General features: G+C 64.4%; 3 protein-coding genes across 12 annotated transcripts in view; all 3 read left to right on the top strand.

Annotated features, from left to right (window-relative positions):
• Positions 1-6,748, top strand: part of GPATCH8 (G-patch domain containing 8) — a 58,272-nt gene extending 51,524 nt beyond the window's left edge. For all 8 annotated transcript variants that reach the window (XM_030021798.2, XM_030021796.2, XM_030021799.2 and 5 more), the window contains one exon: positions 383-6,748. In XM_030021798.2, coding sequence (XP_029877658.1) covers positions 383-4,232 — 3,850 coding nt within the window. In that variant the 3' untranslated portion in view covers positions 4,233-6,748. The remainder of the gene's footprint in view (positions 1-382) is intronic.
• A 2,555-nt stretch (positions 6,749-9,303) lies between these two features.
• ITGA2B (integrin subunit alpha 2b) lies at positions 9,304-17,103 on the top strand. The gene is given in 32 exon segments (XM_030022757.2): positions 9,304-9,430; positions 9,432-9,511; positions 9,590-9,720; positions 9,801-9,898; positions 10,004-10,169; positions 10,246-10,295; positions 10,601-10,646; positions 10,822-10,950; positions 11,037-11,084; positions 11,303-11,346; positions 11,450-11,509; positions 11,921-11,973; positions 12,111-12,228; positions 12,230-12,320; positions 12,494-12,676; positions 12,767-12,812; positions 12,915-13,019; positions 13,144-13,199; positions 13,302-13,453; positions 13,650-13,763; positions 14,314-14,384; positions 14,479-14,626; positions 14,867-14,959; positions 15,072-15,151; positions 15,266-15,346; positions 15,424-15,526; positions 15,608-15,760; positions 15,851-15,961; positions 16,073-16,186; positions 16,400-16,507; positions 16,587-16,709; positions 16,931-17,103. Coding segments are annotated over 32 exon segments (3,129 nt in total). The 5' UTR covers positions 9,304-9,352; the 3' UTR covers positions 17,027-17,103.
• A 1,264-nt stretch (positions 17,104-18,367) lies between these two features.
• Positions 18,368-27,009, top strand: FAM171A2 (family with sequence similarity 171 member A2). 3 transcript variants are annotated; one of them, XM_030022758.2, is made up of 9 exons: positions 18,369-18,547; positions 21,644-21,871; positions 23,231-23,323; positions 23,423-23,581; positions 23,664-23,840; positions 23,983-24,099; positions 24,293-24,419; positions 24,833-26,110; positions 26,675-27,009. In XM_030022758.2, exons 1-9 carry the CDS (start codon positions 18,448-18,450, stop codon positions 26,727-26,729), a joined length of 2,334 nt encoding a protein of 777 aa, XP_029878618.2. In that variant the 5' UTR covers positions 18,369-18,447; the 3' UTR covers positions 26,730-27,009. The 3 variants fall into 3 exon arrangements, with proteins under 3 accessions (XP_040981312.1, XP_040981313.1, XP_029878618.2); XM_041125378.1 differs by having other exon boundaries at positions 18,368-18,547; positions 23,231-23,581; XM_041125379.1 differs by lacking the exons at positions 23,231-23,323; positions 23,423-23,581 and having other exon boundaries at positions 18,368-18,547.
• The last annotated feature ends 6 nt before the right edge of the window (positions 27,010-27,015 follow it).

Here is a 27,015-nt window from a genome sequence, read left to right as displayed (position 1 = left end):
TTGGAGCATGTGTGCGGGAGTCCTGCGTGGGACTGCAGCCTTTTGCTGCGCTGGCATTCTTGCTCCTGTAATCCTGCACAAGTTTTGAGGGCAAAGCTTCACACTTAAGTTTGGCCTCATGCTGTGGCTTTGGTACGAGTGAATTCACTAAACCAGTAGTCCAGAGCATCCCCAAACTGCTTTATCCAGCAATACATTTTCTTCAGTTACTTAATGTTGTTAAAAAATTCAAATGGCTGTATAATGCTATTTTAATGCATATTTCTTGGATACAAGAGTACTTGAAATGTGTAAAAGACACTTTTAGATGAGGCATGAATCCAACTGCAGAGGTGTACAAATGGCAGTCAGCTGTTTTCTCTGTTTTAACTTGTTCATACAGTGCTCCTGGAAGTGGGCCCATGTTCAGAACCACCACGGTGGCTGTGGATGAAGAAGGTGGAGATGATGACGATTCTGCAGCCAACAGCAGCTCTTTCATCCAGACGACTTCTGGCCAAGCTACAGAGATGACTATGGACAGAGGTTTCCTAAACACTGGACAAGTTGGTGGCACTGTTATGCCAAGCCAAATGCCCATCCAGACAGCGCAAGCAATCAGCTTTGGCATTAAGAGTGCTTTGGGAACTCCACTGCAGAAGATAGGCGTGTCGTTTTCATTTGCTAAGAAGACTCCGGTAAAGCTTGAGACCATAGCTTCTGTTTTCAAGGACCACGTGGAAGAATCAAGTTCTGCAGATGGAGCAAAAGCTGATGAGAGAGGGTCCTCAGATGCAGGGAGCCTGCAGAAATCTGGCGAGGGCGAAAGCACAAATAATTCTGATGGCAAGGCAGAGGAAGATGACCAACATGACAAAGATAGTGGGTCTCTAGCCACTACGTTATCTAAACTGAAAAAGATGAGACGAGAAGATGGACCAATGGCAGTTGAACCAGAATACTACCACTATATTCCCCCAGCCCACTGTAAAGTAAAGCCTAATTTTCAATTCCTGCTTTTCATGAAGTCTACCGAACAAATGGAAGCTGAAAATGTGAACAAAAAAACCACGCATGAAGTTAAAAAGGGTAGTTCTCCAAAACCCAAACCCGGCAAGCATACAGAGAAGGCTGCTGAGAGCACGGGGCAGCAGAAGGAGCAGAGTACTACTGAAACTGCAGCTCAGCAGAGCAAAACAGAGCTAAAAGAAGTCCTAGAAAATGCAAGTATGCAGGAGAACAAGCATCTTACAGAGAGCAATCTTCCCGAGCCAGACACTACTAAAGAAGTCACTCAGCCTGTTCCAAGCTGTAAAGAAGTCTCTGAAGGACCAAAGCATCCAACAGGACCTTTTTTTCCTGTTCTGAGTAAAGATGAGAGCACGACTCTCCAGTGGCCTTCAGAGCTTCTCATATTTACCAGAGCAGAACCATCTGTTTCATACAGCTGTAACCCCCTGTATTTTGATTTCAAGCTCTCTCGCAACAAAGATGCTAAAGGTAAAGGGGCAGAGAAATCTAAGGATCCAGGGGGTCTTTGTAAAGAAAACATTCCAAGCACAGAATCTGGTGAGATAAGCAAAGCCAAGGAAGCAGAAAGCGCAACTAACAGTTCTGCTCTAAAAATGGAAAACAAATCTCTGTCCACCTGTGGCTCCCAGAACAAGCAGGAGTCCAATTTGGCAAGCCTTAGTAAGGGAGAGGGAGAGGACAGTGGTAAAAGCATAACCGGTAAGAGTAAATCTGGAAGATCCCATAAACACAAAAAGAAAAAGAAGCACAAAAAGTCCAGCAAACACAAACGTAAGCACAAGGAGGAAGCTGATGAGAAGGGCCGAAAAACTGACCTGGGGGAAGAGAAACCCAAGAAACGGAAAAGGCACAGGCACAAAAAAGGCAAATCCTCTCTTTCTACTGAATCAGAACGGGCGCTAAAAACCGAATTGTCTGAAGACTGTAGCCATTTCCAGAAGAAAAAGCGGTGCTCTCAGGAGTCCCAGAGGAAGTCTCTGTCTGCTGAAGAGGGAAGCAGCGGTAAAAAAGAGGATGGTGGTAACTCCTGCCAAGAGCATGGCAGCAAAAAACACAAGGCTGACCTGCAGCAGTTATCTGCTTTGAGGAGACGATGTTCGGCTCCTTCCCTGGGCAGGACCAGCCGCAGGAGCCGGCAGAGCAGCGGGGACTACGACAGCGACGAGGGCTCTCACAGGAAGCACTGCAGGCAAAAATCCCCGTCGCAGTACAGTGACGACTATGACTCTGGCAGCGACCACTCCAGGAGCCGCTCCAGGTCGGGGCGGAGGCACTCCTCTCACAGGTCCTATTCGACCAGCTCTGATGCTTCCTCAGACCACAGCCGGTACAGCCGTCGGAGAAGTTACTCAGATGATAGCTATAGCGATTACAGTGACCGGTCAAGGTGCCATTCAAAGCGGTCCCATGACTCAGAGGATGACTCTGACTACAACAGCTCAAATCACAGATCAAAGCGACGCAAGTACTCCTCTTCTGAGGATGACTACAGCTCAAGTAGGAGCAGGTCAAGGAGTCGAAGCAGGAGCCGAACCCACCCTCGAGGCAGGTCAAGAACAAGGAGCCGGGGCAGAACACGCAGCAGCAGCTGCAGCCGCAGTCGAAGCAAGAGGAGAAGTCGAAGCGTAACAGGTCGCAGCTGGAAACGGAGCCGCAGCTATAGCAGGGATCGCAGCCGCAGTACGAGAAGCCACTCGCAGAGGTCTCTCTCGCGAAAGGGCTCTCGAGGCCACGAGAGCCCTGAAGAGAGAAGGTCCGGGAGAAGAGACTTCATCAGGTCAAAAATCTATCGCTCGCAGTCTCCTCACTATTTCCGGACAGGCCGAAGTGAAGGATCATCGCTGAAGAAAGAGGACGGCAAAGGAGAGGATCTGAAAGGATCTGGCTCGCTCTCCCAAAACAGCAGCGGCTCTGGCACGGGGAGGGCCTCGGAAGGTGACTGCAGTCCAGAGGAGAGAAACTCAGTCACTGCAAAACTTCTCCTGGAAAAGATTCAATCCAGGAAGGTTGAGAAGAAGCCCTGCGTCGCTGACGAGATGCTGGCAGGGGCAAACAAGGTGGGCATAAAGCTCAAAGATCCTCCCCAGGGCTACTTTGGCCCGAAACTTCCTCCTTCCTTAGGCAACAAACCGGTTCTCCCCTTAATTGGGAAATTGCCAACCGTTCGAAAACCAAACGCCAAAAGATATGAGGAGTCTGGCTTGGAGAGGGGCGAGGAGCAAGAGCTGTCAGATTCTGAGGATGTTTCCCAAGGCATTGAGGAGTCTCAGTTGGCCGGCCAGTCTCTCCTGGAAGAAGTGGTGATGGTAATTCAGGACAAACCTCTGGATGAGCAGAAACGCGACGAACCTGCCGTGGAAGTGCCGTCCATTCCCCTCGAAGCTCCAGCGCTTCCCGAGTGCTTTGGTTCTGGAGATCTGGTCATGCCACACAACTTCCTCTCGGATCCGAGCGATGGTGATGGGCTAGAACCTATGGACGGGGGCAGCCAGCCGGTCCCAGTGGAAACCAGTATGATGCCCTTAGTTCCAGATGTCGAGCACTTTCCTGGCTATGTGCCTCAGAGTGGGGAGCCGAGCATTGAAGGGGATCGGGAAGGAGGAGAAGACTCCTCTCTAGCACCGCTCGAGAGCCAGCCGATCACTTTTACACCCGAAGAAATGGAGAAATACAGTAAGCTGCAGCAAGCTGCTCAGCAGCACATTCAGCAGCAGCTTCTGGCCAAGCAGGTCAAGGCCTTTCCTGCCTCGGCAGCCCTGGCACCGGCAGCGCCTGCCCTGCAGCCCATCCACATTCAGCAGCCAGCGGCAGCATCCGCGACCTCCATCACCACCGTGCAGCATGCCATCCTGCAGCACCACGCCGCCGCAGCCGCCGCCGCCATCGGGATTCACCCTCACCCCCATCCCCAGCCTCTCGCTCAGGTTCATCATATACCCCAGCCCCACTTGACGCCTATTTCGTTATCCCACTTGACCCACTCGATTATTCCAGGGCACCCTGCTACGTTTCTAGCCAGCCACCCCATCCACATCATTCCGGCGTCAGCTATCCATCCGGGCCCCTTTACTTTTCATCCGGTTCCTCACGCTCTTTACCCAACCCTTCTTGCCCCAAGACCCGCCGCCGCTGCGGCCGCTACGGCGTTACATCTTCACCCTTTGCTGCACCCCATTTTCTCAGGACAGGACTTGCAGCATCCACCCAGTCACGGCACATGAAGGACAAAATGAAGTAACCTTGGAGGAAAGAGAATATTTTGCATTTTGGGAAGGGGTTGAAGTTGATCCAGCTGGCAGGTGAGGCCTGAGAATTTCCTTTCACTCTTTAGCAGCCAAAGAAGCCAAAGGCTTGAGGGCTGGGTAGCAGCAGGCGGCGGGTCAGTTTGTAAGTGTTGTGTATATCCGCTACCAGGGACTGTCTCGCGTCCCCACCACCTCCGTGCACGTAGCAGCACTCTGTCCTTGGAAGAATCATTTCACGTGTAGACCAGCGAGACACTTGGAAAGGCTTTTTTTCCCTGGATTCTTACACTTGGTCATCTTCCTTCTGCCGCCTTGTATATGATAAATGAGATTTCATACACACTAATAGGTCTCTCAAAATCCTTTTAATGAGGTCATCTAATTAAAATAGTCAGCATGATTGAATCCGGCTTGTAATCAGTGATAAAACATTCAGTAACTGACAGCTGTGGATCCTGGCGAGGAGACTGATGGAAGGGGCAGTGCCACTCTTGTTTTGGCTGGGCCAGTACCAGTTTTCAGGCATTACGGGAGACTTCTTGGCACCCTATCGCTGCATATGTAGGGTTTTGGGTTTTTTTTTCTCGGTGTGAGCAGCAAAGGTGGAATTAAGATCTTATTTTAAAGCCGAAGAGAGGAGCTGCGCCTGTGCCCAGAGCTCCAACCCTTCTCCATCCTGCATTAGCATTCTCCTGCGCAAGGACTGCACCTTGACGCTTTCTGGATATCCTGGACTGGAGAGAGGTCCTCAGTTTGGGGCTGGTGATTTCAACGTGGGCTTTGACTGCTCTTCTCCTGGGTGGGGGGTGGTGGGGGGAAGGAATATCACTCTGACTTCCATCTTTTGTGGTGTTGGGAAAGAGGCACTCAAATGAGAGAAGGAGAAAAATACCTTTAGGAATTGAAGCAATACAGAGGACTGGGGAGAGTGGCTGGAGTATGTAAAGTGTATTCTTTCCTCTGTAATACTGATGGTTTCCTTATTAATTTATAGGAATTTTTTTTTTTAATGTAAAGAATTGCACTGAACTCTGTAAACAAAGATGCTGCTTTTTGTAGCTCATATAAAAAGGTTACATTTGTAGTATATCGCAATAATATTTTTTACAGCCAGTTCTTTTAGTGGTACTTGTTCTGGTGGCTTTTGTGTAAATATGTTTGCTGTAGGTGAAATAAGACACTTGTAAAGGTTCAACTTTATAGTTTCAGCTAGATGCAAAATGACTAAGCATGTATATTTTATCAAGCTCATGTATTTTTGAAGTTTTTATGTACTATAAAATGTAAAAAAAAAAAATCTTCATTTAGCATTTTGCAGAAGAAGAAAAAATGTGAGACTTGGACTAGGTGAGGTGTGTGGACGACACCGGTGACTCTAACAGCTAATGAACGGCATCGCATTGGAAGGCGATGGCGGCTGCCGGCTTTGCAGAGGGAAGCAGCCCGGGCATGCTGTGCACTCCTCATCTTTGCTAAGCAGCTGCTTATAGGAATTGACACTGGAGGCAGTCTGAGGAGTGGCAGGAATTTGGGTTGTCTCCCAGAGTATAAAATACCGGGCCCCCCCCCCCTTTTTTTTTTTTCTTTTCTTTTCTTTTTCCTTTTTCCCCCCCTGGGTTTGAATGGGTGATTTGCAGGTGCCAGCCTGGCTGTGCAGTTCAGTACAGTCTTCTGGTGAAGGAAGATCTTTTTAACCATAACTGTTTGCCATCGTACACGCAGGGAGAGGTGGTTTAGAACTAATCTGTTCAGGCTGTGCCTGCCTGTGATGTTCCATGAGGGATTTCTCTGTTCGTTCCGGCATCGTCCACTGGCTGCAGATAACACTAACTGTGGGAGCCTTCTCCATCCACGAGCTCTTCCTATCGCACCAGGACTAGTTGCTGCTGTCCCCGCTGACCTGGGTGTTTCAGGTTCAGGTCCTTCTCGTGTTAGAGCTGTTCGGGGGCACCTCACGGTGCTTTGTAGGGCCTGATTTCAGAGCAGGCAGGCAGACCCGCTCCTACCTGCCAAACCAGGCAGGAGCAGGCAGCCAGGGGATGTGGCATCCGCTTCCCCATCCTCTCCTGAAGCGCAGCACTGAGACCCAGGGAGGGGGGCAGAGATTCAAAGGATTGAAAACTGTTGAGTTTCCTCACTCTTTAAATGAGAAACTTTGCATTTGTGCAGGTCAGACTGAAACACAATGGTCAAAAAAAGGGACTCAATTTCTCTGTAAATAATTAACAGAATACAGTATTAATGTCTCAATGCTGAGCTTCATTAGCTTCTAGATTCAATATGCGTGTTCTGGCACCCTTCACGCTGCAGTCAGGGGGTTTTTTGACTTCCAGAATAGTGCTAAAAATAATTAACCTATCATTACTTAACAAGCATAAACAGACTGTATTTAACTTTGTCACATAAGATATATATATAAATATATATATATGCTGTAAAATGAGGGGGAAAAAACCTTTCTAATAAACCAATGATTTGTGGAAAAAATGTGTGGTTGTGTGAGATGACTTGGAGCTGCTGCATCTGGTTGCAATGTAGCCTAGGGCTTTTTCCTAAAATAACAGTATTAGATGCTTGGTTTATCGAGTAAGACTACTTTTAATTGGAATACTTTGCTCGGAAGATACTGAGCTGGGTACAGAGAGAATTTTTTTTTTTTTTTTTTTTTTTAAAGGACATTATTTTGGGTAGGAGCCCGCAACGCAAGTGGGTTCTGCAAGTTCTCTCCTGGCACGATCCACCTGCCTGGTCAAACTGTGAAAGGTGGAACTAGGCAAGAAAGGGCGATTGTCAGTACTTTGGTGGCTGGATTGGCAGCGTGCCCAGGTGCTGAGCATCCCGGCCACCCAACCTTCCTGCTCCGTGCTCTCCTTGCGTGCCGTTCCTGCAGCCAGCCACGGCAGTTGGGACGTCGGGGTGCTGCAACCAGTCTCCCTGCGGCACTCGGGGCAGAGGTGTGGGTCAGTGCAGATCTGTAGCGGCTCAGACCAAAGGTCTGTTCCACCCCTGGGTTCTTCTCCAACGGCAGCCAGAAGCAGGGTGGTGGTGGAGAGCACCAGCCCCTGCGAGCAGGGATGATGCCGTCTCTCCATGCTCCCCCAGCAGCAGCAGTTCATGATGTGGGCTCCTCACATCTTTTTTTTCCATCTCCCTCTTCAGCAACTCCTGACCTGGGCTGCAGCGTTGTCCCTGCGCTGGCTTCTGCTGGGAGGTGGCATTAACTCCCAGCCGAAGGCAGAGTGGGCAGCAGGGCCACCGCCGCTGTTGTCTCTGAAGCCGATGGCTGAGCAGCGTCTGGCTTCTCTGGGTCTGTGTCACGGGGGATTGCCTGCCATGTCCCTCTCCATCCCCGGGGCTTTAGCTGCTTTGGTGGTCGTGCTCTGCTTTTTCAAGCCTGAATGAGTGCCCAAGGAGGCGAGTGCTCGGGGTGAGGAGCGCCAGCCTCTCCTTTCTTAACTAAAGGTCCCGATTTGGTACGGGATGCAACCTGCCTTTGCCTGGGCTGTCCTTTGGAAGTGGAATGACAGTGTGGAAGTGTTGCAAAACCCAGGAAATTAAGTAATTTAATGGGGGAAAGAAGTAAGAGTTGCCTTAAAGCATTCTGGTGTGGGTTTCAGCTGGGTTTGGATGCTCACTGCCGCCAGCCTGGGAAGAGACCTCCTGAAGAGGAGCGGCTGCCACTTAGTGCAGACCCCTGTCCTCAGCGTGCTCCTCTCCCAGGGGCATGGAGCTGAGCCGGGCTCAGCTAAACCCTTCCCAATCTTCAGAGCCCGAAGCCGGGGCTCAGCCCCAGCTTTGGGTAAATCCCACTGGTTTCTGATCGCAGCTACTCCACGGCAGCCGAGAGGCTGGAGCTGCCTTCCAGCTGCTCCAAAGGGCTGGTGCAGACCTGGTGCTGGGCGCTGAGTTTCTCCTTGGGGGCCGAGGTGCTGCTTGGGCACTGCTGGGACCACCCTGTGCCCCCCTGGGGAACCCAGGACCCCAAGACCCCCCCCATGGTCCCTGCCTCACCTCCCACCTGCAGCTGCAGAGCAGATTAAAAGGATGAAAACCCATTCCTGCATGGGGGGCTGGCTCGCAGTGAAGTGCTCCGGTGCCTTTCCCTGCCACCGGCTCCAGGTGGGCAAGAGGAGCCCCCGGCAGCTTGAGTGGCCTTAATCGAGCGCGTTTAAATTAACTCCGCAAGTGGGTTAAGCCGAAGGGGACACGTGGGTTTGGCCGAGCGGCTCTCGCAGCCGTCACTGCAGGGCTGGGCCCCAGCAGCTGCTGGAGACCCGACTTGGCATGCCGGGGTGCCTTTTCCTCCGCCGAGGACAAGGAACCCCCTTGTTCCCTTGGCTGCGGGTTGTCCCCCCACCCTGGCACCCGTCCCCTCGCCCTGGCACCCGTCCCTTCGCCGGAGCCGTTTCCCTGCGAAGCGCTGGAGCTCGGCGGCTGGGCTGCCCCGGCCCTGCTCTCTCCCCTGGGTTAGGGTTTTGGGGTGTCCCTGCCCTGGGGAAGGGGAGACAGTTTAGTGGCAATGCCCAATGCCGGTGGGGCGAAAGTGGGGAGCCAGGCGTCCCCCACCCCACGTCTGCTCCATCCGGCTGCGGAACCGACCTCGGGGGACGATGGACGAGGCCCCTGCGCCCCATGGCCCCCCCCCCTCCTCCCCACTGCGTTTCCGCTGGCCGGCCCGCGGCCGCCTGCACCCCGAGATAGGCATCCTGCGGCACGGGCGGAGGGCTGGATTTGGCCCCGGCCTCCGGTGGAAGGAGGGTGGGGGGTGCAGGCTGTTGTGCCGCTTCCCGCCATGGCCGTCCCCCCCCCCCCCCAACCCCTCACCGTGTCCCCCAGGGGTACTGCCACCTCCTGCCCCCTGCCCTGCTCTGCCAGCCGGGCTGGGCACCCCTGTCCCCTGGCCAAAAGCAGCGTGTGTGTCCCCTGCACCCCCGTACCCCTTTGGCTCCCTGGCAGGAGCGGTTGTGCGTGGGGGGGGGGGCCCTTCCTGCGTCCCCCATCGCTGCCGTCCCCATTCCCAGCTGCGTCCCCTGAGATAAGCAGGGACAAGCTGGGACGGGCTGGGACGGGGCTGCCGGACGCATTTCGGGGAGGTGATGGGGGCTGCTGCTGCCCTGCTCCGGGCCCTGCTGCTCCTCGGGGGGCTGCGCTCAGCCCCCGCCCTGGGGCTCCTCCAGGACCCCCCCCGTCACCTATGAGGGACCCCCGGACAGCTATTTCGGCTTCGCCCTGGATTTCCACATGACTGAGGGCAGGTAGGGAGACACCGGGGTGCCGGGGTGGGGGACGGCACCCGTTCCCCCCACGCTGACACCCAGCTCTGCCCACCCCAGGCCCAGCGTGGTGGTGGGGGCTCCCCGCGCCAACACCTCCCAGCCCGGCGTGGCTCAGCCCGGCGCCGTCTTCCTCTGCTCCTGGCCCGCCGACGAGACCCCCTGCCACCCCCTCCCCATCGACACTGCGGGTGCGTGGGTGCCGTGGGATGATGGGTGGGTGCAGGGGGGGCTGCCAGCCCAGCACGCTCCCCCTCTCCCACTCCCCCAGGGGATGAGACCGAGACCCAAAACACCTTGAAGCTCCACACCTACAAGTCGTACCAGTGGCTGGGGGCATCTGTGACCAGCTGGGACGGCAAACTGGTGGTGGGTGCACCCGGCGGGTGGGTGGGCACCCTTGGGGGGTGCTGGTGGTGGTGATGGGGTGGGCACCCACCCTTTTCCCATCCCCGTTCCCTTCCCCTTCCCCAGGCCTGTGCCCCACTGCAGCACTGGAACGCGATGGAGGGGCAGCACGAAGCTTTCCGCACCCCGACGGGCACCTGCTTTGTGGGTGCCCCTGGGCTGCGGCGCATCTCCTGGTACTCGCCCTGCCGTGACCAGCTCATGGCCAGCACTTACCGCGAGAGCTACTACGGTGAGGGAGGGTGGGTGGGTGGGGGCCATGGGTGCCCCCCACCCCTGGTCGGTCTGACCCTGCCCTGTGCCCGCAGCTTACGACAAGCGCTACTGCGAGATCGGCTTCAGCGCGGCCGTCACCTGGGTGAGATGGGTGCCTGGGGGGGGCAGCGTGCCCAGGGTGCCGCCGGGGATGTCCGTGGGGATGCTGCCGGGGATGTCCATGGGGATGCTGCCAGGGATGCAGAGGGTGTGGCTGGGGTGGTACTGGGGTGTGGGTGTCAGGGTGGGGGGTGCCAGGGTGAGGGATGCTGGGGAGGGGGGTGCCAGGATGGGGAATGCCAGGATGGGAGATGCTCTGGTGGTGATGCTTGGGTGGAGGATGCCTGGTGGGGGGGTTCTGGGATGGGGGTGCCCCAGGGTGGATGCTGATGCCAGGTCTTCCCTCAGGATGGCACGCTGGTGCTGGGTGCCCCTGGCGGGTACTACTTCATGGGTGAGTCCTGCCTGCTGGGCACTGCCACCCGGGGCTGGCTGCTCCCGGGGCGCACTTTTGGGTGCACCTTTGGGTGGGCATGGCAGGAGGAGGGCACCCAGGATGAGGCACCCAAGTACGTGCCACCCGGGGTGGGTGCCCTGTCAGAGCTGGTGCCCACCACAGCGTCCCGCAGGGCTCCTGTACTCGGTGGAGGTGGATGCCATCCTCACCCGCTTCCATGGCAAGTCCCTGCTGTGGCCGGAGAGCCCGGGGCGGCCCACGGAGGAACAAGTGTCCACGGACTATGAGGACGGGTACCGGGGTGAGCAGTGGGTATGGGGCAGCCCTGCCCCATAGTCGGCTCGCGCCGTGGCACGGTGGGGGTCACCGGTGCCTGTCTCCCTGCAGGGTACTCGGTGGCCGTGGGCGAATTCGATGATAATCCCAAAACCAAAGGTAAGGCTGGGGAGGGCGGGAATGGGTCCTGGGCACCCCTGGGCTCCAGGGTGCCCTCCCCTCCCAAGGGCTCTGGGTTGTGCCAGCTCAGGAGTCCTGTCCGTCTCTGTGCCCCCATGCCCACCCCAGTGCTGGGGGGGTATCTCTGTGCCCACCCCGTGCCCCCATGCCCACCCCAGTGCCGTGGTGGGGGCACTCAGGGCTCTCGTCCCCCGCAGAGTACGTGGTGGGGGTCCCCAACAAAAGCAACACGAGGGGAGAGGTGAGTGGTGCCCAGCTGTGGTGGGATGCCCGCTGTGGCCGGGCACCCTGGGGTGGCCCCCCAGGACGGGGACAGGGACGGGGCCTGACGCTGCTCTGGGCAGGTGGAGATTTTCAGCGTCGGGGTGACCCTGCGCCAGCTGCAGGGCATCGCCAGTGAGCAGGTAACCCCCTGCCCTGCGCCAGCACCCCACGGCACCCTGCCCCACTGCCCTGCCACCCCACAGCACCCACTGCACCCAGCCCCCACGTGCCAGCACCCCACGGCACCCTGCCCCCTGCCCCGTCACCCCCAGTGCCTTTCCCACTGCCCCCAGTGCCCCCTTACCCCACTGCCCCCTTCCAGCACCCCATGGCTCCCCGGTGCCCACCGCCACCCTGCCCATTGCCCCGTCACCCCACAGCACCCAGCTGCCCCCCCTCCCCAGTGCTCCACAGCACCCCCGCACCCCCACCCCATAGTACCCCAGCACCCCCAGCACCTACCTGACCCCCCCCCATCACCCAGTGCACCCCACAGTGCCCCTGGCACAATCCCCCCCTGGTGCCACCCCCCCCACCCGGACCCTTTCCAGGTGGCATCGTACTTTGGGCACACGGTGGCCGTGGCCGATGTCGACGGGGACGGGTGAGAGCTGGGACTGTCCCGTCCCCCCTCCAACCATCCCCCATGGGGGCACCCTGGGGTGCTGCCCCCTGCCTGGCACACCCCTGGGTGCCACCAGCCCCCAAACCTGGGGACCCTGACTCGGGTGCTGGGTGCAGGCAGGACGACGTGCTGGTGGGTGCCCCCCTGTACATGGCCCGGCGCCCCGACGGCCAGCGCAGCGAGGTGGGACGCCTCTACCTCTACCTGGGAGGGGGGCAGCGGCCCCTCACCCGGCCCCCCCCAGACCTTAACGGGCACCCACCCCTACGGCCGCTTCGCCGCCGCCATCGCCAGCCTCGGGGACCTGGACAAGGACGGCTACGGCGGTAACACCGGCCTGGCACGGGGGTGGCGGGAAGGGGGGGGGCTGTGCCAGGGGACACCCACACCCGCGGTGCCCAGTCTAAACCATTGAGGAAACTGAGGCAGGAGCACCCGGGTGGGTGGCGGTGCCAGGATGGGGCACCCGGTTGGGTGCTCACGTCCCCTGTGTCCCCAGATGTGGCCGTGGGTGCCCCGTTGGGGGGTGACAGCGGCAGGGGGCAGGTCTTCATCTTCCGCGGGCACAGCGAGGGTTTGATGCCGGTGCCCACCCAGCGCCTCGACAGCCCCTTCCCTGGCCCGGCCGCCTTCGGCTTTGCCCTGCGTGGTGCCGCTGACCTGGACGGCAACGGCTACCCGGGTACGGCCCGCCGTGTGGCCGCCACTGTGCCACGCCGGTGCCACCCTGGTGCCACCCGCCCCGTCGCTGACCCCCTGCTTGTCCCTGCAGATCTGCTGGTGGGGGCTTACGGGGCAGCCAAGGTGGCCGTGTACCGGTGAGTGCCCGTCCCGCCGGCTCCGGTGGCAGCACGGCCCGGGGGGGGGGGGGGGTCCCTGCCCGGGTCCCCTGGCACCTCAGCACTGTCCCCATGTCCCAGGGGACAGCCCGTGGTGGTGGCCCAGACCCAGCTGAGTGTCCCTGATGGGCTGAACCCCGAGCTCCTGGCGTGTGTCCTGCCCGGCTCTGGCACCCCCGTCAGCTGGTGAGCCATGTGGTGGGGACACTGCCATGGGAACACCGCTGCTGGGGCATCGCCGGTGTGGGGACATTGCCCTGGGGACGGTGGCAGGTCCCTGAGCACCCCTGGGTGCTGTCCCCCCTTGCAGCTTCCCCGTGGTGCTGTGCGTCAGCGTGACGGGCCAGCACATCCCCCAGAACATCAGTGAGTGCCGGTGTCACGCAGTGGGGACAAGGGGCACCACCGGTGTCATCAGGGGTGGCACTGGTGCCACGTTCCCCCCCCACACCCACTGTGCCACGCCAGGCCTCGACGCGGAGCTGCAGCTGGACCGGTTGAAGCCCAAGTTGTCCCGGAGAGTCCTGCTGCTGCAGGGCCACCAGTCGTCCTGGCACAGGGTGCTGGACCTGGCCCCGGGGACACCCCCCCTGTGCCACAACCTCACCGCCTACCTGCGGGTACGGGGACGGTGCCAGCGCGGGCTGGCACGGGTGGGGACGGTGGCATCCCCAGCCCAAGGAGGGTGGGGGACAGGGACGGGGACAGTGGCATCCCCAGCCGGGATGGGGACAAGGATGGGGACAGTGGTGTCCCCTGCCCGGGTGGGTGGGTCTGGGGTGCCCACTGGGGTGCTCTGCCCATGGGTGCCCCCAGGACGAAGCCGACTTCAAGGACAAGCTGAGCCCCGTCGCCCTGAGCCTGAGCCTGGCGCTGCCCGGGGGGACCCAGGGGCTGGTGCTCTACGGGGACACCCTGGTGCAGGCGCAGGTAGGGGGGGGACGTGGCTGAGCTGGGGGCATCGTCACGGTGCCCCGGGGTGGGCTCGTCCCCACGGTTGGGCCAGGGGACATGTGGGTACCCCCACTCTGGGGCACCCACTGCCACTGCTGTGCTCCGGCTCCATGGTCCCCAGCCTGTCCCCAGTGGCCCCAACCCCTCCCTGGGACATAGCCCCTGTCCTCTCCGCTGTCCCCAGTGCTTCTGCAGGATGTCCCCCCTGCCTCCCCCACTGTCCCTGCTCCCTCCTCGGGTCCCCCACTGTCCCTATTGCCCCCCTGGGATGTGCCACCTACCCTCCCTGCTGTCCCCAACCACTCCATGGGATGTCCCCACCCCACTGTCCCTGCTCCCTCCTTGGGATATCCCCCCAGTGCCGCTCACTGTCCCCAGTCCGTCCCTGGGATGTCCCCCCAGTACCCTACGCTGTCCCCAGTCCCTCCCTGGCATGTCCCCCCTCTACCCACTGTTGTCCCCAAAGACTCCCCATCCCACATCCCCCTCTGCCCCCCTGTCGTCCGCCCCCCCCCCCCCCCCCCAGACCCACATCATACTGGAGGACTGCGGCGATGACAACCTCTGCGTCCCCGACCTCCACCTGGCCGCCGACACGTGAGCGCCCGGGTGGGTGAGGGTGGGTGCCCGGTGTCACCCCGGGGTGCTGAGCCGTGTCCCCGTGTCCCCCCCCCCCCCCCCCCCTCCCCAGGCCCAGCAGGCGCCTGCTCATCGGGGCGGAGGCCGTGCTGCGCCTGCGTGCCAACGCCAGCAACGTGGGCGAAGGTGCCTTCGAGGCCGAGCTGCGGGTGCAGCTGCCCCCCGGCACCCACTACCAGGCGGCCCGCAGCAACATCCCGGTGGGTGCCCAGAAATGGGGGTGCCAGGGACCTCCCCGGGGGTGGGGGGGCTCACACCATGCCCTTGGTGGCCGTCACCCTCCATGTGGGTGCCCGGTGGTGATGGGTACCAGGGGTTGCAGAGGGTGGGGGGGCTCATGCCCTGCCCTTGGACCATGCAGGTCCCTGGGGTGGTTGGTGCATGGGGGGGGGTCCAAGATGTGTCACCCCCCCCCCACCCCCCGTGTCTGCACCCCATAGGGGCAGGAGAAGCTGAGCTGCAACCCCAGGAAGGAGAATGGGACCCACGTGGTGCTCTGCGAGTTGGGCAACCCCATGAAAGCGGGTGCCCAGGTAAGGGAATGTGGGTTTGCCCCGGCTGCGCCCATCACCCTGGCGTCGGGGCTGGACATGGCCCATAGCGGTGGTGGCGGGTCACCCACTCACCCTCCTGCTGCCTTCCCAGATCACCGTGGACATGGAGCTGAGCGTGTCTGGGCTGGAGGACATGGGCGATGCCATCACCTTCCAGCTCCAGCTGCGGAGGTGACACTGTGCCAACCCCCTGTCCTCTGTTGGGACCTGGGCACCTGGGACTTGGTGGTCTCAGCGTGTCCCCAGACTCGGTGGCCATCCCTCACCCCAACCGTGTCCCCGCAGCAAGAACAGCCCCAGCTCCACCAACGCGTCGGTGACGGTGACGGTGCCCGTGGAGGCGCAGGCGGCGATGGAGCTGCGAGGGTGAGGGTCTGGGGGGGGGGGGGCATGGGGGACCGGGGGGGACCACGAGGGGACACTGACCCCCCCTTTCCTGCCAGCAACTCCCTGCCTGCCACCACGGTGCTGCCCGTGAGCTGGCACAAGGTGGAGGGCAGCCGGCGGCTGGAGGACCACGGCATCAAGGTGGAGCACGTCTACCAGGTAGGGTGCTGCACCCATGGGTGCCTGGGGGACTGTTCCCTCTGTGCCCTCTCCGGTGTCACCTCACTGTCCTCCCCCCAGATCCACAACAAGGGTCCCAGCACCGTCAGCGGGGTCACCCTGCGCCTCACCGTCCCCCACCAGCTGGGTGGCCGCACTCTGCTCTACCTGCTGGAGCTGGGCACCGAGGGGGGCATGAGCTGCACCAACCCACCCGGCCTCAACGCCGAGCAGGTAGGGTGCTGCCTGGGGACTGGCACCCACCCGCTGGGTGCTGGGTGGGTGTCAAGGTGGTGTCCCCCCCACCCCTTTATTTCCTTCCAGCTGGAGATCCCCCACCCCACGGGCGCAGCACCCCGAAATGGCACCCACCGGCGGGAGCGCAGGGAGGTGGAGGAGCCGCCGGGTGCTGGGCTGGAGGAGCCCATCCCCGTGGTGAGCGGGTGCTCCCTGGGGACCCGTGGTCCATGATGGGTGCGGGGGCTGGGGGGGTGCTCCCCAGGGTGCTGGGGTGGGGGTCAGGGTGATGCCCGCCGTGTCCCGCAGGACTGCAGCAACGCCACGTGCGTGGACATCACCTGCTGGGTGCCCAGCCTGGCCAAGGACCAGCGGGCGATGGTGAGCGTCCGTGCCCTGCTCTGGATGGACACCCTGCAGCAGGTACTGTCCCCTGTTGGGGACAGGGAGGGGACAGGGCTGGCACTGTGTCCCTAGGGTGTCCCCGCCACGTCCCCTCCTGCAGAGTGGTCCCGGGGGACCTGCAGAGAGCAGCCCTGGGGATGCCGCGTGCGGGGTCGCGGGTGCCCCGTTGGCTGCCAGCACCCCTGACGCCATGTCCCCATCTGTCCCCACGTGTCCCATGTCCATCCCCAGCGGGAACACCTCCTGAAGCAGTTCCTCATCCATTCGCAAGCTTGGTTCAACACCTCGGCCATGCCCTACCGCGTCCTGCCTCGCATCCTGCCCGCCGGCGAGGCCAAGGTAGGGTTGGCACAGGCGGTGGGAATGACACAGGGACAGGCTGCGGTGGCAGCGGTGTCACCCACCCGTCCCTCCGCAGGCTGTCACCAAGGTGGTGCGTGCCAGCCCCGGGGGCGAGGGGGCCGTGCCGGTGTGGTGGGTGGTGCTGGGGGTCCTAGCCGGGCTCCTGCTCCTCACCCTCCTCATCCTCCTCATGTGGAAGGTGAGTGTGCGGGGGGGACAACGACACTGGGGACACCGGTGACACCCCGCCACGCTGGTGGGACCCCAATGGCACTGAAGTGACCCATGAAATGGGAGACCCAGCCCTGGGGGCTGTGGGCACGGGGTGGGGGGCAGCAGCAGGAGTGATGCCATGGGGTCCCCTGGGGGTGATGCCGCGGGGTGCCCCGGGGCAGGGCTGTCACCGTGTCCCTCTTCCAGGCGGGATTCTTCAAGAGGACGCGGCCGCCGACCGAGGAGGACATGCAGGAGCTGGCGCCCAGCCAGGCCCAGGAACCGGAGGGTGCCCAGGGCTAGGGGGGTACCTCGGGGTGCCCCTGCCCCCCCCCACCCCACGGCATGTCCCCCAGCCCAGCCCCCATGTCCCCAGCACCCCTGGGTGCCAATGGGGCACAGCACCCCCATCCCAGCCCCAATGTCCCCAGCACCCCTGGGTGCCAGTGGGGCACAGCACCCCCATCCCAGCCCCCATGTCCCCAGCACCCCTGGGTGCCAGTGGGGCACAGCACCCCACTGCTGCTCCTGGACAATAAATCTCTGCCTGACACCCTGGTGGCTCCTGTGGGGTGACGTGGGGGTGCCCCCCTGGGACCTGTGCTGGGGGGGGGGGGCTTGGGGAGGGGACAGGACAGATGTGGGGGTGAATAGGGACAGGGGGTGACTTTTGGGGACCTCCGTGCTCCTTTTGGGGTGCCCCAGGGAACTGTGTGCCTCCGCACTGGCCTGGCGGGTGGGTGCTGGGGGGGCACAGGGGTGCTGGGGGCAGGAAATGGGGATCGAGGGTGGGGGCGGGAGGGGGGCTGGTACCGGGTGGGTGCCAGGGTGGGGGGGAGGTGGGTGTAGTGGCGGTGTTGGGGGGTCAGTGCTGGGGACTGGTGCAGTGCTGGGGGGCCGGTACTGGGGTGGTTGGTGCTGGGGGGGATGCAGTGTTGGGGTGCTGGTGTGGTACTGGGGGGTGGGTGCTGGTACCGGGGTCAGTCCCGGGATGCTGGTGCTGGTACCGGGTGCCGATACTGGGGCTCGAGGCGGTACCGGGGGTGGGTCCTGGGATGCTGGTGCTGGCACTGGGTGTCGGTGCTGGTACCGGGGTCGGTACTGGGATCAGTCCTGGGATGCCAGTGCCGGTACGGGGGGGTCGGTGCTGGTACCGGGGTTGGGTAAGAGAGGGTGGGCGCCGGTATCGGGGTCAGTCCTGGGATGCCGGTGCGGTACCGGTTGCTGATACTGGGGCTCGAGGCGGTACCGGGGTCAGTCCCGGGATGCCGGTGCCGGTACGGGGGGTGGGTAAGAGGGGGTGGGCGCCGGTACCGGGGTCAGCCCCGGGATGCCGATGCCGGTACGGGGGGGTCGGTGCCGGGGGTAAGAGGGGGTGGGCGCCGGTATCGGGGTCAGTCCCGGGGTGCCGGTGCCAGTACGGGGGGGTCGGTGCCGGTACCGGGGGTGGGTAAGAGGGAGTGGGCGCCGGTACCGGGGTCAGCCCCGGGATGCCGGTGCCGGTACCGACCCCCGGTGCCGGGGCTCGGGGCGGTCCCGGGGGTGGGTCCGGGGGTCCGGGGCGGTGCCGGGGGGGGGGGCCGGACCGGGGCGGGGCGGGCGGCCGTGCCCGGCGGCTCCGGCAGGTGGAGCCCGGTCCCCGCGGCGGCGGCGGCGGCGGCGGCTGGCGGAGCGGGCCGGGCCGGGCGGGCCGGAGCATGGCGGGGTAACGGTGCGGAGCGACCATGCGGCCCCGCCGCCTCCTGCCGCCGCTGCCGGTGCTGCTGCTGCTGGTGGCCGCGGGCGGGCGGCGGGCGCGGGGCGCGGCGGAGCCGGGAGCGCACGGTGAGAGCGGCCTTTGTGTGCGGGGGGCGGCGGCGGCGGCGGCGGCGGGGGGAGGCGCCCGCCCCCGCCCCGACCCGCCCCGACCCCCGGCGGCCCCTCCATCCCCCTCCTCCATCCCCGCCTGCCTGACCCCCATCCCGCCGGGGACCGGCCCCCCCCCCCCGCTCCGGGTCCCCCCTCCCCGGGTCCGCCTTTCCCCCCCCCCCCCCCCGCCCCGGTCTGTCTGTCTGCTCCCCCCGCCGCCCCGTCTGTCCGTCCGTCTCTCCCTCTCCCCGGGCGGTTCCGGCTACCGGCGGGCATAGGGTGCTGGGTGGGGGTCCTGGGGAGAGCCTGGGGGTGCAGGAGGGTGGGTGGGGGGTCCTTGGCAGTGGCAGGGGGGTGCAGCGTGATGGGTGGGGGTCGTGGGTAGAGCTTGGGGGTGCAAGAGGGTGGGGGCGGTCTCAGGCAATGGGGTGCAGGAGGGTGGGTGGGAGGCCCGGGCAGTGCCAGGGGATGCAGCGGGATGGGTGGGGGTCCCAGGCCAGCAGGTGCTGGGATGAGTGGGTGGGGGTCCTGGGTAGCGCCTTGGGGGTGCGGGAGGTTATATGGGGGCCCTGGGCAGAGCTTGGGGGTGCAGGAGGGTGGGTGGGGGTCCTGGGCAGAGCCGGGGATACAACAGGGTGGGTGGGGATCCCACGCTATGGGGTGCGGGATGATGGGTGGGGGGTCCTAGACAGAGCTCGGGGGTGCAACAGGGTGGGCGGGGGGCCCAGGCTGTGGGGTGCAGGATGATGGGTGGGGGGTCCTAGACAGAGCTCAGGGGTGCAACGGGGTGGGTGGGGGGCCTGGGCAGCACCAAGGGATGCGACCTGGTGGGTGGGGGTCTCAGGCCAGGGACTACAGGAGGAAGGGAGGGAGGGAGGGTGGGTGGGGGTCCTGAGCAGCACCCAGGGGTGCAGGATGGTGGCGCATCCTGGGCAGGGCGCGGGGGTCACCCCACTGCAGGCACCGCTGCCCACTCTCAGTAGGCAGGGTGGGCCTTGGGGTGCAGCGTGCCACTTTGGGGTCCCCGTGGCTCCTGTGACCCCCCACCCGCACCCCAAACCCTCCTGGCAGTGCCCCTGTGCCAGGGCAAGGTGTGCCTGGGGGGTGAGGCGGGGGGCAGTGGGGTGAGGGGGGGTCCCTAACCCTGGCATGGCCGTGGCCCTGACCTGCCCGTGCTGGCTCAGCTTTCCAGCTGGGGTCACCAGTACCCATGCCCATCCCCATGGGGTGACAGCGGTGACAGCGTGCAGGGCTGGATGCCTGGGTCCCACTCCCACGCAAGTGCCCCCACCCACCCATCATGGAGCCGTGGGGTCATACTGGGAGGCACTGGGGAGCTGGCGGGGTGCCAGCATGCCCCACGGTGGCCGTGCCACCGGCTGGGGACTCCTTGGTGGTGTTGGGGGGCTTCTGCCTGTGGGAGCAGAGAGTGGGGGACTGTACGCCCCACGCTGGGGGTGGCACCTTGGCCCCCCCCCTCCAGAAGACATGGAGGAGGGGGTGGCCGTTGGTGCCAGCTGTCCCCCGGCAGCTGCAGGTGGCCGGCATGTGGCCGCAGGGACATTCCTGCCCCCCTGGTGCCGGCTGTCCCTGGTATGTGGGGGGAATGCCCCAATCCCCCCCCCCCTCCCACGCCTGCCACCCCCCCCCAACTCATCACCAAAGCAGCTGCTGCAAATTCCGCCCCTCGCCCATTGCCACATCTGGGCAACATCTGGGCAAGGGGGTGAGGGGGATGCAGGGGAGGGTTGGCTTGCTCAGTGGCGCGAGGGCTTTTGGGGGGTAGGATGCTGCCGGGGGGGGGACACGGGGTCCCGAAAGCGCCCGGGGCCGTGGGATGAAGGAGGTCGTTGCCAGGGTGACAGCGCCTGAGCCGGGCCGGCTGCCAAGGGCTGCGGGCTCATGCGCAGGATGGCGCCGGCACAGGGGGGGGGGGGCCGGGGGCACGGGAGGGTGTGGGGTTCCCCAACCCCCCCCGCAGCTGTGCCCATCCCGCCATGCATTGGGGACTAGGGTGGGGGACCTGTCCCTGGGCTGCTGGTGAGGCCCACTGGGATGGAGACCCCCCCAAACTCGTGACATGTGTGACATGCACCCTGAGGGGGAATGGCCCTGTCTGGCCCCTTGCAGGGGATTTTGGGAAGGACATGACTTGGTGGCTCCACCGGTGTGGGCACAGCTCCCTGGAGCAATTAGCCCCCATCCACCCGCTTCAGGGGGGCACAGGGGTGATGCCCATGCCCCCCAGGACAGTGCCCGCTGTCCTGCTGGGATGGTGCCCGGCATCCTACTTGGATGGTGCCCACAAACCTGCCAGCAAGGTGCCTGCTACCCTGCTGGGATGGTACCCGTGACCTTACTGGGGTAATGCCCATGACCCACTGGGATGGGTCCCACCATTCTGCTGGGATGGTGCCCGTGACCCACCGGGATGGGTCCCACCATTCTGCTGGGATGGTGCCCATGACCCACCGGGATGGGTCCCACCACCCTGCTGGGATGGTGCCCATGACCCACCGGGATGGGTCCCACCACCCTGCTGGGATGGTGCCCGTGACCCACCGGGATGGATCCCACCATTCTGCTGGGATGGTGCCCGTGACCCACCGGGATGGATCCCACCATTCTGCTGGGATGGTGCCCATGACCCACCAGGATGGGTCCCACCATTCTGCTGATATGGGTCCCACCACCCTGCTGGGATGGTGCCCATGACCCACTGGGATGGGTCCCACCACCCTGCTGGGATGGTACCTGTGACCTTACTCGGGTAATGCCCATGACCCACCGGGATGGGTCCCACCATTCTGCTGGGATGGTGCCCATGACCCACCGGGATGGGTCCCACCACCCTGCTGGGATGGTGCCCATGACCCACCGGGATGGGTCCCACCATTCTGCTGATATGGGTCCCACCACCCTGCTGGGATGGTGCCCGTGACCCACCGGGATGGATCCCACCCCCCTGCTGAGACAGTGCCCCCCACCCCATCCACAGGGCACACCGCGGGGTACCCGTCGGCGTGAGGGGTGCCCCATGCCCGCACCCACGCGTCACCCGTGTCCCCGCAGAGGTGCTGCTGAAGGTGCAGGTGTACGAGAGCGGGACGCTGGCCCCGCTGGCCCAGGCCACCCTGGAGGTCTTCGGCAACCGCAGCTCGCTGGCGGCTGGCACCACCGACCACGAGGGCACCGGCGTCCTGCCCGTCCCCTACCGCCTGGGCACCTGGGTCCTCGTCACCGCCACCCGCCGCGGCTACGTCACCGCCTCCGTCCCCTGGCGCGTCAACAAGCTGCCGCGTGAGTGACCGGGACCCCCAGCCCTTATGGGGGACCCCAACGCCTTACTGGAGGGGCCTCTGAACACTTATGGGGGACCCCAAACCTTTACTGGGGGACCCCTGCTGCCTCGCTGGGTGGCTCATATGGAGGGTCCCCAGTCTCGTCCTGGGGAACCCCAACCCCTTACTGGGGGGCTCTGAGCCCTTATGGGGGAGCCCAACCCCTTACTGGGGGGCTCTGTGCCCTTATGGGGGGCCCTGAGTCTTCACTGTGGGAGTTGGTTCCTTACGAGGGACTCCGATCTCTTACAGGGGCCCTGACCCCTTACTGGGGGAACTGGTCCCTTACTGGGGACCTCAACCCCTTATGGGGGGGTCCAAGCCCTTAATGCGGTCCCTCATTCCTCCCTTACTGGGCGGGGGAGGCTCCAATCTCTTACTGGGAGCCTTTGGTCTCTTCCTGGGGACCCCAGTACTTTCCTGGGGCCCCAGTCCCTTCCTGGGGACCTCCAGTCCCTTACTGGGACCCCAGTCCCTTCCTGGGGACCCCAAAGGGATTTTGGGGAGGAGGGTCCCTTACTGAGGGGTGTTTGGGGGGGTCCGGCCCCTTTGGGAGGGGACAGCCATGTCCTGGAGGCCCCGAAGTCCCCCCATCCTGGGGTGGGGGGGGGCCGGGGGGGTTACCCTGGGCTGGGTGCCAGCCCTTGTCCCCAGGGCCAGCACGGGGTGGGGTGGGGGGGGCAGCGCAGGCCGGCATCGATGGGGTCACCTTGCTGGGGGGGTGGGACACGTGGGAGCGCTCAGCTGGGGGGGTGCGCAGGGATGGGGGGTGCACAGGGATGGGGGTGCAGCATTGGGGGTGCGCAGGGATGGGGGTGCACGTGGTGGGCGAGGCTGGGGACACGGGTGTGTGCAAGGAGCGGGGAGCGCTGCGGATTTGGGGTGTGCAAGGATTGGGGTGTGCGAGGGCATGGTGGCACGCAGGGATTGGGAGGCTGGGGGGGGGGTGTGCAAGGATCGGGGTGTGTAAGGATTGGGGTGCTTGGGCTGTGCGAGGGCTGGGGCGTGCAAGGGTTGGGGACAGGCACGGACGTGCCAGGCCTGGACTGTGCGCAAGGATGGGGGTGTGCGGGGGGGGGTGCCCCCACGCTGCCCGCTGCCTGCCACCGCCTGTCCCTCCCTGTCCCCGTCCCTGTCCCCATGTCCATCCCACCCCTCGATGCCCTATTCCCCCCTCCCCACCCACTCTGCGGGGCCCATCACCCCCCTCTCCCCATCAGCACCCCCCCCTCCTCCTCCCCAGCCCCCCCCCCAACTTGGGGGGCCGGGGGGGGGGGGATATTTTTAGGGTCCCCCCCATCACCCCCCCCCCTTGCAGTCTACGCCTCCATCAGCCTCTACCTGCTCCCTGAGCGCCCCGCCACCCTCATCCTCTACGAGGACCTGGTCCAAATCCTCCTGGGATCCCCAGGTGAGCGATGGGAATGGAGAGCGGGGTGGGGGTGGGTGGCACCACCATCACCCTTGGGTGCTGCCACCCACCTTGTGTCTCCCCCCCCCCCCCCCCCAGGTGCCCGGGGGCAGCCGTGGGCGCAGTTCCCGCGGCGGGCAGCCCGCCTGCCCCGCAGCTCCACGTACAGCCAGCTCGCCGCGTCCCTCACCGCCGCCACCGGCCCCAGCCTGACCCGCGCCTTCCCCACCTTCCTCGGGGCCGAGCAGGACGGCAGCGGTACGGGGACACCGGCGGGACTTTTTGGGGGTACGCCCCGTGAAGGATCCCGTCTGTACGTCACCATCGCTTGTCCCTGCAGCCAATGCCACCTGGCTGGAGCTGGCGCCCGTGGCAGCTCTCAGCGTCCATCTCTTCACCGGGAACGGGACGGAGGTGCCGCTGGCCGGCCCCGTCCAGCTGTCCGTCCCTTTGGCCCCCGACGCCGGGCCCGTGGTGGCCACCAGCGTGCCGGCCTGGAGGTTCGACCCCAAGAGCGGTGAGCGCTGGTTGAGGGGGAGGGTGGCAGAGGGGTGGCACGGCTCCCGTGGGGCTTGGCGGCGGTGCCGGCGATGAGTTTGGGGGGTCTCAGCCCGCTGCGGCGGTGGCGGGGTGGGGGGAACGGACGTGTCTCCCTGCAGGGCTGTGGGTGCGTAACGGGACGGGGCTGATCCGTAAGGAAGGCCGGCAGCTCTACTGGACTTTCGTCTCCTCCCAGTTGGGATACTGGGCAGCAGCTCTGCCCTCTCCCAGCACAGGTAGGGTGACACCCGTGGGTGCCCCCAGCCTGGGTCCCGCTGTCCCCGTGGCCCTGGCGATGGGCTGTCCCGGGAGGGTGGTGGTGGTGGGGAGGACAGCCATCCCATGGGGTGCTGGTGGGTGCAGCCCCCGCAGTGCTTTTATTGGGGGGGGGGGGTAGCCCATGCCCCATCTGACCTCACCGTCCCCCAGGGCTGGTGGCGATGGCGGCGGGCGTGACGGACATCACCACCTACCACACCATCTTCCTGCTGACCATCCTGGGCGCGCTGGCCCTGCTCGTCCTCATCCTCCTCTGCCTTCTCATCTACTACTGCAGGTCAGCACCCCCCCGCCCGGCACCCCCATGGCTTGCGGAGGTCGGGGGGGGGGGGGGGGGTGTCACACACCGCCTGGCACCCTACAGCTGGGTATGGGGGGGGGGGGGTGGGCAGGGGGCACCACCTTCCCAGCACCCCCGAGTACCCTATAGCTGGCTGGCGGGGGGGATCACCACTATTTGGGACCCCCAGGTGCCCTATAGCTGGCGTGGGAGGGGGACATCACCCCAGGTGCCCTATAGCTGGTGTGGGAGGGGGACATCACCCCAGGTGCCCTATAGCTGGCTGGAGCCCCCTCCTCTAGCACCCTACAGCAGGTGAGGGAGGTGGGTGGGGGACCCCAGCACCCTCCCTATGCCCCCCCCCCCCCCCCCCACCTCCACGGGGTGACCCCACCGCCGTCTCCCCGCAGGCGGCGGTGCCTGAAGCCGCGGGCGCAGCACCGCAAGCTGCCGCTGCCGGGGCCGCTGGACGCCGCTCGGCGGGACCAGGCCACCTCGGTGTCCCAACTGGATCTCCTCTGCGGCGGCAGCCACCTGGAGACGGCGTCCTCGGGGGGGGACACCGACCTCCCCACCCCCGGTTTACCCCCCCCTACCCGCGACCTCCCCGCCGCCCGGCCGGACTTCTTCCAACCGCCGGCACCCCCCCAACTCCGCACCGGTCCCCGGACCCCCGCCGGCACCCTGGCACCCCGCCGTCGCCAGCCCCCCGCCCCGGAGGACTACGGGCGCCCCGGCGAAGCCTTCGGCCTCAGGGCCGCCCGCTCGGTGGACGGGCTGCAACCGCCGGATGAGCATCCCCGGGGGACCCCCGCTTTCCCCCCCCGGCCCCCCTCGCCCCCAGTGTTTTCCCGTTACGGGGGGCAGCCGACCGAGCACCCGCTGCCCGAGCCACCCCCTCGCCCGCCCTCGCTGGCCCCCCCGGGTCCCCTCCTCCTCTGCGGCCCCCTGGACCGGGGCGGGGGGCCCGAGGACGTCTACCGGGGGGTGATGCCCACCCTCCTCATCCCCGCCCGGTACATGCGCCTGGCCCCCGGCGAACCGGAGGGTCCCCCCGAAAGCGACGGGGGACCCGGTTCGACGGCGGCGACGGCCGCCCCCCCGCCCCCCCAGGCCGCCGGGCAACCCTTTGAGGAAGGGGAAAATTGGGGGGGGGGCTCGTGCCCCCCAACCGGTGAGCGGCTCGGTGGCCATCCCGGTGCTGCTGGACGGGTCGGCGGTGGCCCAGCTCAACGGGGAGCTGCAGGCGCTGGCGGGGCAGCAGTTATTAGAATTGGGGGGGCCCCCCCCTCCGAGAGCTTGGTTCGTCTCCTTGGACGGCCGTTCCTCCCAGGTCCGGCATTCCTACATCGATCTGCAGGGCGGCGAAAGGGGGTCCGGCCCCGCGCCCCCCCCCCCGCCTCCCCCGGGGAGTCGGAGGTGGGGGGGAGGACGGAGGGACCCGACCCCCCCTTCCCGTCGCCTCCCCCGAGGACAGCTCGCTGGCCCCCTTGCTGGAAGCGGGGAGCGGGGGGCGACGAGGGGGGGGGCAGCGGGCGCAGCAGTGCCAGCGAAGCCCCCCGTGACTCCCTGACCAGCCCCGAGGAGGAAGCGCTGGCGGAGGCGGGCGAGGGGGGGGACGAAGGGGGCGACCGTAAAAGCCCCTGGCAGAAGCGGGAGGAGCGGCCGCTGATGGTCTTCAATGTCAAGTGAGTGGTGGCACGGCCGGGGGGGGGGGGGGGGCCTCTGGCCTTGTCTGGGGGGGGGGCGGGGGGGGGCGGGATGGTGGGCACTCTGCTACTGTCGTCACCCTAGCCCCCCCTCGTCCTCTCCTGCCACCATCCTGTCCCGTGCCACCGCCACGCCAACCAGCCACCATCTCATCCCACCGCCGTGCCACCCTGCCACCATCCTCTCTTGTCCCTGTCCTACCCCCCCCAACCATCGCAGCCCACCACTGTCCCCCTGTCCTGCCCCTGTCCCCTCCCACCACCGTCCTGTCCCACCAGTCATCCCACCCTGCCCCATCCCTTGTCCCCCGTTCCCTGCCAGGGGAGGGGACAGAGGGACAAGCCCCAGGTCATCTGTGTCCCTGTGTGCTTGCCCCGGGTATCATGTCCCCCCCTCCATGGCACCGGGGTCTGCCACATGGGGTTCTGCACCCACCATGATACTGGCCTTCATCTCCCTGTCTTTTGGGGAGCGGGCGGGGGGGACAAGAACTACATGTCCCCCCCATGGCCTGAAGCATGTCCCCACTTGTGTCCCTGCAGGGCGGGGGGGGCTGGCACTGCCCCCCGGGCCAGCGGTGCCTCCAAGCTGCCATAGGAGCTGGGGGGGGGGGGGGGGGCCCTGTCCCTCCCCAACCTCGACCCCCCCAGCCCCATGGCTTTGGATTTTAATCATGTTTCTAAACGTTTTCTACGAGGCGAGGATGAAGAGGGGCCAGTGGGGATTGGGCTGGTGGTGGGGGGGACATGGGGACCCCCCCCCCGGGCACCGCCTGCACCCGGCCGGGCTGGGCAGGGAGCTGCTGCCTGCACCTGCCTGCACGTCCCTGCCTGTTCGTTAGATGGCATTAATATATTAAAAAAAAAAACCAAAACAACTCCCT

This window comes from Aquila chrysaetos, chromosome 8, assembly GCF_900496995.4.
Source record: "Aquila chrysaetos chrysaetos chromosome 8, bAquChr1.4, whole genome shotgun sequence".
In the NCBI taxonomy this organism is placed as follows: Eukaryota; Metazoa; Chordata; class Aves; order Accipitriformes; family Accipitridae; genus Aquila; species Aquila chrysaetos.
Note: the sequence above shows the minus strand (reverse complement) of the source record. Positions and strands in the feature narration are given on the sequence as shown.